Source organism: Nelumbo nucifera, chromosome 4 (genome assembly GCF_055504915.1).
Source record: "Nelumbo nucifera cultivar China Antique chromosome 4, China Antique-T2T, whole genome shotgun sequence".
NCBI classification, from domain to species: Eukaryota; Viridiplantae; Streptophyta; class Magnoliopsida; order Proteales; family Nelumbonaceae; genus Nelumbo; species Nelumbo nucifera.
Window position 1 is genome coordinate 16746813 of NC_142652.1, and position 10329 is coordinate 16757141.

The window sequence follows — 10329 nt, forward strand, 5'->3', positions numbered from 1 at the left end:
ATTTTATTACATTAATAATATCATCGTTTTATATGGTTTTGGGTGTAATGCAATCATTTGAAAGCCCATGCATTGGTATATTGGCCCCTTGAATTCCATATTTGCCATATCTGGAACTTTACACCTACGACCTTAAGCAACATTTGCCTTGCTTTTCACGGTTCACCTTGTTCAGTCCTATGATATCTAGAAAATAATATTCTTAGCTTTAATAGTTGCCCATCTAGAATCCAGATTACACAACTGAAACTGGTCTAGGAAATATACATGTAATAGAAATGGCCATTACGCAATGCCACTCCCCGTTATCATTGGGGTTCTTGAGGTGGGTGGACTGGATGTGGACCTAACCTCCAGCTTTTTTGAACTTTTATTTTGCAAATGTAACAAGAACATTTATGTAGGGATAATCTGACAACTTCCAAACACCTCTTTTTTTTTTGAAGTTTCTTTCTATTTTTCAGCTGATAAAAAATTTTGATTAATATTTAGTTGTATGTTTAAATGTTCTGAGTACTTGAAATTCTGTGTGACGGCAGAACACTGTTTGCTACTCAGTGAACATTCTGTCATTCTATGACATACATTTGCCATATCTCCTGTAAGCATGTATAACCCACAATCACATACAATCTTTGCAGGTCCATGGTGCATTTGCAGGGTACAGTGGCATTACGGTTGGAATATGTAACACCCACTATGTGTACCTCCCCATACCCGAAGTCATAGCGTCTCCGAGGACTGTCGATCCCAACAGTCGGATGTGGCATCGATGTCTGACTTCCACTGGGCAACCTGATTTCATGTAATACCCCTGGATAATATCAAATATCCAAAGTATCTAACGTTTCAACTGCGAAGAAGTAGAAACCCCTGTTTACTATTTCTTCTGCATTCTCTTGCTAATCTCAAGAAGAGATGTATTTTGGTCGCTTTTGAGGTGGAGATGAGATGATTTGGTACCATGGAAATCGGGCTTCAGCCTACAAATAAAGGTATCACAACTCCGGCAATTTTGTAGCATGACTGCCGGTAACTGGCATGCCGAGTGTATAAAATGTTGTGCGGTGTAATTTATAAGCCTATTGATTCAGAGCTTTATACCATGAATATATGTTTTTTGCTGCCAAAGGAAACTAGGATTTGTATTAAAAAAACTGAGAAAGGAACCTCGGGGGAGAGAGAGATATCCCACACCCCAGGTTTATAGGAGTTTGAACGACATGATGCTAGTGCATGCGCTAAGACATTAAAACTTCTACGAAAGAAACCAAATGATACTTAAGGCAAGTTTGGCACTAATTCACGAGCATTTTCAATGACAGAATGATCTAACCATGGAGCTTCAACAAGTGGGTTTTTCATTAGGCCGATCACTGTCAGACAATCCCCAGAAATAAAACATCTGCCCTCAAGGGTGGAGGCAATCTCGGCCATTAGTAAAGCTTCAGCTTCCACAGATTCTGCATTTGGGGCCGCTGGATCCTGATACCCTCTGGATTTCTTAACAGAGATGCATGCTATGGGATAAGGCAATTACATTTTTCTTTTGTTATGTTTTTTTGGGTCTGGACTCTGGACTAGGGAGGGGAGCGTGGGTAGGAAACAAAACATTCGATGCTCATGTGAAAACCGGGGGTTCTCCACAGACCACGGTCTGAGATATTTCCCTTGTACATGAATATGCATAGCATTGATGTTTCTTTAATCTGGGTTGGAGAAGTTGGCCCTGTTTCTTGTTTTGGAATCGTTAACTTGCATAACCTATTATTCTCTATTTGAAAAGTTTAATTCTGCAAATAGTACTTTATTCAAATCTATATTCAATCTAATTAATGTGGTCTAATTTCATCCATTTGGATGGAATATGGATAAACCCTAATCTTTTCTGATATGATTCAATCTAGTAATATTTAAAAATTAGTAATTAGTCGGGTTTGCTTCATAAAATTATTATTTTCAAGTCACTTTATCTATGATATACAATATCAAAATCATTTTTAATAGAGGACGTAGGGTTGCAAATTAAGTACCGAATTTGAAGAATTTATAGTGCATCGAATTTTCAAATTTTAACAAATGTTCAACCCTAATCTGCCCAAATTGCACTCCTAATTTTTAGTTTATTTTAGTAATGACATAATATTCTGATATTTTTAATTTATGTATATTTATCAATGCTATTAAATATCCAAATTCAATATAAGTCTAATCTAAATTGGATAAATTGGATGAAGAATATTTAATTTGAACTCAAAATTAAAGAATAGAATGGGAAAACAAGATTCATTTAAACAACTCCATATAATTGGGACAAGACTCACTATATCTTATCAAGGTTTTAAAAACCAACTTGGGGGCTGAACGGTTTTTGCCTCTTGTTCGCAAGTCACCTGTTTGACTATTTGGGTTGAATGGGTTAGATGATACATCAGCATATTTCCTATAATGCGCATGTGTGTGTATAAATATGTATTTTATCAATAAATATATATATAACTATTATTTTATATTTAATTTATATTTTATATTATAATTTTTAAAGTTTTATTTTTAGAAAATATGCTAAGAATTACAATTTGAAGTGACAAAAGGGCTTTTTTGGCAAAAATAACAGGGTAAGGCACCTTCAGTCACTTGTGACATAGATTCGAGAAGTTACCCCAAATCAAAATAATGATTAATTAACCCAATCAGACAATTGAGTTAAAGTTATAGCCTCCCGAAGTTCTAGTGTGTAACCCTTGACCTAATGATCAGGTTGAACGGATCAATGGTTCAACTACTTGGGTTGGAGAATTTTTTACCAAGACAATTTGTGTGTGTGTGTGTGTGTGTGTGTGAAAATCCAGGTTTTAGATCATCCATATCCAAAATTATGGTCGGATGACAGTTCAAATGGTTTGATTATTTGGCTTTTGAATTGACCTTGCAGCAAAAATGTTCTTATTATCTTTTTTTTTTTTTTTGGTATTTGGTGCCATGCACCATTTATAACTTCCCCCTTGACCCCTTTTTTCTCCCAAAGTGCTGGTTGTGAGATTCGATTCCACGTCAACACTAGAACAAACCAGCTAACACACCAATGAACCAGCCCTCAGTTGGTAAAGGCTTCTTATTATCTCATGTTCCTGTGCATTGGCAATTAATTACACAAATTCCTTGGTAGAAAACAAGAAACCTAACAGTTAAAGGGTGTTTGGTTCTGTAGGAGTTTATTCAATAAACACTGCCACATAGGTGCCACTTCTACAGTTCCTCTTTCTTGCTCTTCCATATGCATCGAGAATGACAAAAGTGGACTTCGGTTTGTGTACACCTACCATTTGAAGAAGTATTTTTTAAAGCTTCCATAAACTGTTGGACATTTTTTACCATTACACTAATGTGGTGCCTAGTAGCACCTAATTGTCAAACGATTATAATTATTACCTTTAGCAAATAAAATACAAACCTTGAACGAAAAAATGTAAAGGAACCAAACACATAGTCTTCACATTAATGCATTGAACCATAGTATTATAGCGTATTAGTATGCACAAGACAAACACGATGGAAGGACTCAAAGACCAAATGGAGTGCCCGTTTGGAAGGGCTTTCAAGCATTGGTTTCTGGCTTTGCAAAGTAGACCCCACACTAGAAGCCTAGGCGCTATGCTTTGTTTGGCAAAAAAACCCCACAAGGCCTCAAAGCTCACATTATTTCAACTCCCCTAACTTCTTCAAAAGAGCTCAATCAAAGCTGAAACCTTCCCAAACGAGCTTCTACACCGTATGCTGTCTCACCCTTCAATTACTTGCAAAATTTCAGCGCTACTGCGCAAGGACCTTTTCCACATGGCAAACAGAAGCCTCTTTTTCAGTCTTTTTTTTTTTTAGTTCCAATAGTTTGTTGGCTGTATTCATCTGCCAAAATATCCAATCTAATATGTTACCGAGGCATGAGAATGGCACGAATGAGAACATTCCATGTTACCAATCCAGAGATCCCCTATCAAATAGACGGTCTGGATTGGCCATGTCCGCTCCTGCAAATCATAGAGAACTCACCGGTATTAACAAGATAGGAAGATTTATGACCAAAAAATTGCCCTTCGCGTTCGTTTCTTATCCAGCTAATAAATATAATTCTCCGGTTACCCGAATTTCTTTTCTGTTTTTTTGGTTAAAAACTGTAATTCATCCAAGAGATAACATTACACGGCTGAGTCATTCATTAACAAATCCTGGAACCAGGCTTCCCCTACCCTTACAAAAATGAAACCCAATTCCCAGGGAAATAAATAGCTTTGGACACTAAGCCGTGTGCTAAAGTTGTAAGGACGAGGAGTGAACTTGAAGACGACTTCCCTGAAACCTTCCACCATAGCCAAGATATCCTTGATGATGAGCCCATGAGGAAAGCACCGATGGTTCTGCAACTGCTTTTACCTCCTGAATGGAGCTTGCATTTAGTTGAAAGGATTACAATGGACCCAAAAAGTGATCATAGGACCAAGTCAATGAATTTCGATGAGCATTTAGTTGAAAGAAGCCCTTGAAATATAGGAGAAATCCAACTCCATGCCCTGAGCAATGATATTCTAACACAGGCCTTCTCACAAAGGAGGGAAAAAGAAAAGATAAACAGTTTGAGTTACGTATGCAAACTAATAAAAAGTGTCTTAAAAAATGGGATGAAAGAATAAAGGAAATACATAATTTAGGAATACAAGAGAAGATGCATGATTTTTAACAATAGATATGACACTAAACAGAAAGGAATGGCGGAACAAGATTCATGTAGCCAACCCCATAATTTAACAACAAAAACAAATAAAAAAACCCCATAATTCAACAATGGATATGACACTAAACAGAACAGAAAGGTAAAACAAGATTCATATAACCAACCCCATATAGTTGGAAAAAGGCTTAGATGATAACAAAGAGACCATGCATACCTTAGGAATGTCCAGAAATCAGGAGAAAACACAACCAGAATAACGTAGGAAGGAGGTCTTACCCAACTCAATATTAAGGTTGGGTATAAAAATCCTGTTCACTATTCCACCCAGCTAGGGGCCATGTCTTATGTTCACGTAGGAGCCCTGGTATTTTTCTATTCTTTTGACATCATAACTGGTACTCCTTTGATGAACACACAGAATATTCACTTTTCCAACTTGTGCAGACATGCACCTTCACACACAGATACAGCCTCTGTGGCTCTGTGTGTGTGTAAGAGAGAGGGAGAGAGGGAGAGAGGGAGATGAAAAACACTACAAAACTTTGATGAAATATGAAATTGAGTACAACAATAATACATGTACCTGAAAAAGGTATTATGCCAGGACCTTCTCTGGGGAGTAATACTGAGAAGATTTTTCATGCCTTTTCCTGCCAAAGGAATTGCAGTTTCAGATTTGGGTGTGGTATGTGAATAAGTTCAAGCAAATTTTCTTCTGGATCAATGACTTAAAAAATAATGGCAATTATCCTAACCAAAATAGGAGAGTAGAGTCCCAAAAAACAACTCAGAGCAGGCAAATCATAAATTAAAATTAAAAAAAAAGAAAAAGAAAAATAATCCTGCCCCACCCACAAAAAATAAAGAAAAAAAGAAAAACATTACTCCTCCAGTCCTCCCCCCCTAGATAGATAATTAATTGATCTATCAGCTAGGAACCCATGTAAGAAGTCCTTCCTCTTGGGCTGAAATCTCCAATTTAAATGAAAATAATAAAAAATATGAATACAATAAGGAAATAAAACGTGAAGCCATGAAAGCACAAAAGTAAATGGTAAAAGATAAAAATTGGCAACACTAAAATTTGCATAAATCCAGAAGAAAACAATGAATACAGTAAGTAAAACTTATTTTTATCAAAAAAAAACAGCAAGTAAAACTTACTTTTGTTGTACTTTAACGAGCGACAGAGGTCTCTTATAACCACCTTCCTTCTGTTGAGACTTTGGCTTGCCTGCCTGCCTTTGCTCAGGTTTCCAGCAAGCTTTGGTGAGAGATTCACCCAGTAGATCTGCAATATTTGTGGCCATTGTTGCAGCCTTCTCTGCATATGGGAAAGTCTCTTCTTTAAAGTGGTGTGACAGCCATAGGTACATGGACAACACTTGATGTTTAGTCTCAAGGTCCAAAAGCTCTGAATCATTACGAGCAGAACCCTTCGGCATGCCCATTGCTATACTAACAGGAAGATTTTGGCTATATGAAGAAGCAAACCTTAGAAGATGGTACATTGCTTTCGGGTCTCTTATATTAACTGGGGCAAAGCAAAAGTTAAAACGGTCTTGCAGAGATAATCCCCGTACCTTCTCCAACATCCGCGCAACCTTCTTTATGTGATCATGCTTACACAAGAAGTAAGAGCCATCAAGACGACAGTTCTCTCCAAACTTCTCCAGTAGCTGGCAAAAAGTAACATTTGGAAGCTGCCCAGCAAATAATTCGACCTGCTCAAAGAACGGGAAGAGACCCACCTTATTAACCTCATCAAAAGGTTGCTTCAAGCACTCAATCAAGTAGTCTAAGTCATCCAAATGCAAGGTGGTTGTGAGGCCATCAGGATAGCGACTTCCTCTGCGACCAGCTCTTCCAGCAATCTGCTTCACCTGTGTTGAAGGAACTGGAACAATCTTGTCACCGTTATACTTGGAAAGACTATAAAATACAACCCTTCTAATATTTAGATTCAAACCCATCCCTACTGCATCACTTGCAACCAGGACATCAAATTCATTCTCTTGATCATTAAATAAACTTGCTTGCTGCCGTCGAGTCTCAGGTGGCAAGGCACCGTAGATAACACAACAACGATGGTTAGTGTACTTCTCGATTGCCAATTTCACCTCAAATATCTCTCTCCTTGAGAATGCAACAATACAGTCTCCAGGCCGAACATTTCGAAGATCTCCCAACAGAGTCTTTGCTTCTACCACAAGTGGCTTGAACCTTTCATAATGATTTTCAATCAAATCGTCCCTAGTTTCCAAACAAATCTTTCGGACAATTTTCAGAACACTTGGATCTCCACAGAGATGTATTTCATCAGCTTTCAATCCAAGTAAAGCACGAGTCCATGCATAGCCTCTGCAAGGATCTGCCATCATCTGTATTTCATCAATGACAGCAACATCATACAATTCATCTGTAGAAACCATTTCCACAGTACAAGCAATATGATTGGCGAATGGAACACTTTTCTTCTCTTGCCCCGTGTGGAGACTACAGTATACACCAAGGGCATTCACCTTGTCAAAAACTTCCATGGCTAAGAGCCTCAGAGGACTACAATAAATACCTTTCTTGGCTTCCATAAAACGTTGGAGTGCATTGTATGTTTTGCCACTGTTGGTAGGGCCACAATGGTAGATAATCTTGCGTTTCATCGCCCGAGCGAAAGGGAACCAGGTATGAGGTTTTGTAAGGTCTGCAGATTCAACTATATCCCGGAAACGTTTAATCTCATCAGGAAATTCTTCCAAACAAAATTCGACAAAAATGGGGAAAAGAAATCGCTCTGATTCTTCGCACGGACCAAGTGATACCAAGTACTTGGCAATATCATCTGGACATTTCTTCAGGAAGAAAGACCGAAACTTGTGGACAGCAGTAGGGAAAAACGAGGCACCAATGTATATCGCAAGGGCCTGGTTCGATGCCCAACCCGATTTTGCAAAGGACCTGAAAATTTCAACTAAAATTTCCCAATCGGACCTAGTTTGCTTTGCAGCCTTCTCAGAGTTGCAGAGTTCCCGATATAATTCAACGGGATCACGAGAGGCCACATGCACAAAACAGGCATCGTTCCGAGAACCATTATCCTCGGTGCTTTCACATTCAGTTGCTGATGAATCGTAAAAACTCTCCTTATTGACAGGGTCTCTTTTTTCAGTCGTCGTCGACGTCGAGAAGGGTTTGTAGCTAACGAAATGAAAATCCCTAAGTTGTTTAATCTGAAACCCAAGTTGTGCAGCATCCAGCTGCATCGAACTTGTCGAAACTCCCCGAATTTGTGAGTCTAAAAATGAAAGAAAAGAAGTTCTCTGGGAATTTAAACACCCACATCCTCCTGGAGAATGGAAAAATCGATTCGATAGGACAATTTGGACCTTGAAGGCGTTACTTCTAGATGAATAAATTCGAAAAAGCGATGTTGCAGGACCTCTCGCCATTAAATTCAAATGCAAGCCATGAAAATATAAATATATCTTGAAAGATCGAAGCGCTTGAAAGAAAACGAAGGAATGCAAATCCAAACAGATGATAAATCACAAAATCTAACTTATTACCTTCTTCAGAGAGAGAGAGAGGGAAAAAGAGAGGCCAACGTTTTCCCACCAAAAAAAACCCTAAGGTTAGAAGTTAGATTTCGGTCGGTTGTTGGCTCCCATTCTCCCAAAATCCCAAAATTGCAACTCGGCCGCGACTCGTAACACTCGTTTGGATTTCAAAACTTTGACCATGAAAACCTGATACGGGACGGGTTTCCGAAACTCGTCACATACCGGGAGTCTGAGATGAGACCGGATCTGCTCCGCACACCTGGCGCCTCACTGGCGTTTTACACGCACCATGCATTGCGAACATCTCTCGTACTTATTAATTATTATTCACGGTAGAAATTCGCAATTCACGGTGGATGTGCTTCTGAAACGGGCATTTAGAATTTAATGGGATGTTCTCCTCATATAGCGCGCCTCACACCGATTTCACAGTCACATCTCACACAAGAATATCTCTGATGAATAATCAATAAAAATAGGGGAGATGCTCCCAATGTATGATCATGATATGTTGTAAAGTCAGTGAGGTGCGCTGCGTGAGGAGCAGATCTGGACTCGATAGAGTAATATTATATCCTGTGATGAGGGGTAATGGGATTGGGGTAGTGGTGCAAATGGATCGGATTCGATCGGATTCTATTTGATCGAATTTGGATCACCCTGTTTGAATCTTCGGATCTGATTGGATAATATGATGTTTATCAGAAATCAGATCGGATTCGGATCAATACCCCCCTATCCGATCCGAGAAGATCCAATCCGATGTATATATATATATATATAAATATATATATATATGTTATTTATTTATTTTTATAACTTTGTTATATTATTTATTTTTTTATAAAAAACATGTATATATATGATGAAAATAATTAAAAAGTACTTGTATTTTTTTATTTTATTTAAATTAGCATATTTTTAATTTTCTTTTAATAATTTATTAATTTTTAAAGAAAACAAGTCGTGTCGGATCAAATCTCAAGATCCAACTTACCAATAGGATTCAAATTCAAATCAAATTCAAATCAAATCCTAACAAATCTAGTCGGATCGAGTCCAACATGAACAATATCGGGTCGGATTCAAATATACCCTGATTTGAATCCGTATCCAATCTATTTGCAACCCTAAATAGGGATGGGCTATTAGTGTTAATGGACCGATTTTGGGTTGGATCCATCAAAACCAAAATCAATTTGGATAGATTGGACAAACCAATAAGAGATATTTAGAGGTGTAAATCGGGTCGGGCCGCCCATGGCCCGGCATGACACAATGGCTAACGGGTTGTGCCAGGCACAGCATGGAGGTTTGTGTCGTGCTGGACTGGGGGTTCGATGCCCATGGGCCGGCACGGCACGACATGATAGCACGTGCCATGCCTCCTGCGGCTCGTGTGTCGGCGTGGCCCAGCCCGTGGCACGGCATGAAGCACGGCCCACCAGTCCTATAACGGGCTACGCTCGGCCCGCCCAAGAATATAACTGTTGGGCCCCCCCTCCCAAAGGGGCCCAACGGCTAGTTTCAACTTTTGGGGGGGGATTATAGAAATACCCCCCCAACAGCTATATCACAACTAGTTTAGGGGGGCATTTTGGGTAAAGTTATAAGTAACTTTACAATGACCAAAATACCCCTCCCAACAACTAAATAACAAATAGTTTTTTTGGGTATTTTGGGCAATTGAATTATGTTCAATTCCTATAAATAGCCCTACCCTCCACCATTCTCATCACACAAATTCAACAATTCTCTCTCTCTCTCTCTCTCACTCTCATACTCATACATTCTCAATTATCTACAATCTGAGAAATTTTGATTAGTTGATTGTCTGATTCTGCATTCTCCAATTCTCAAGTCTCAACTTTATCGAAGTTTCAACTTTCAACAAGAAGAAGGCTTGCTCAACCAGCTCAAGTATCTCAATTAGGGAGGCTTGGACATTGAAAGGCTTCAACCGTTGAAATCAAGTTGGGATTTTGAACCGGCAATCTGAGTAAGTCAAATTAGATTAATTTTTATCTTTTTAGAATTTAAAAA

General features: G+C 38.6%; 2 protein-coding genes across 10 annotated transcripts in view; one reads left to right on the plus strand and one right to left on the minus strand.

Moving 5' to 3' along the window:
- LOC104598147 (ATP-dependent 6-phosphofructokinase 5, chloroplastic-like) overlaps positions 1-1791 on the plus strand; it is a 51566-nt gene extending 49775 nt beyond the window's left edge. For 4 of the 6 annotated variants that reach the window (XM_088903103.1, XM_088903105.1, XM_010260077.3 and 1 more), the window contains one exon: positions 642-1106. In XM_088903103.1, coding sequence (XP_088759229.1) covers positions 642-809 — 168 coding nt within the window. In that variant the 3' untranslated portion in view covers positions 810-1106. Of the gene's footprint in view, positions 1-641; positions 1107-1325 lie in introns of those variants that run through there. The other 2 variants (XR_016085483.1, XR_016085486.1) reach the window with 2 other exon arrangements.
- Positions 1792-4072: 2281 nt separating this feature from the next.
- Positions 4073-8443, minus strand: LOC104598146 (ATP-dependent RNA helicase). Of its 4 annotated transcripts, none has more exons than XM_088903102.1 (4): positions 6313-8443; positions 5894-6053; positions 5313-5379; positions 4073-4434 (listed from the first exon to the last, which is right to left on the minus strand). In XM_088903102.1, exons 1-4 carry the CDS (start codon positions 8173-8175, stop codon positions 4428-4430), a joined length of 2097 nt encoding a protein of 698 aa, XP_088759228.1. In that variant the 5' UTR covers positions 8176-8443; the 3' UTR covers positions 4073-4427. The 4 variants fall into 4 exon arrangements, with proteins under 4 accessions (XP_088759228.1, XP_010258378.1, XP_088759227.1 ...); XM_010260076.3 differs by having other exon boundaries at positions 4073-4594; positions 6313-8442; XM_088903101.1 differs by having other exon boundaries at positions 5894-8442.
- Between the last annotated feature and the right edge of the window lie 1886 nt (positions 8444-10329).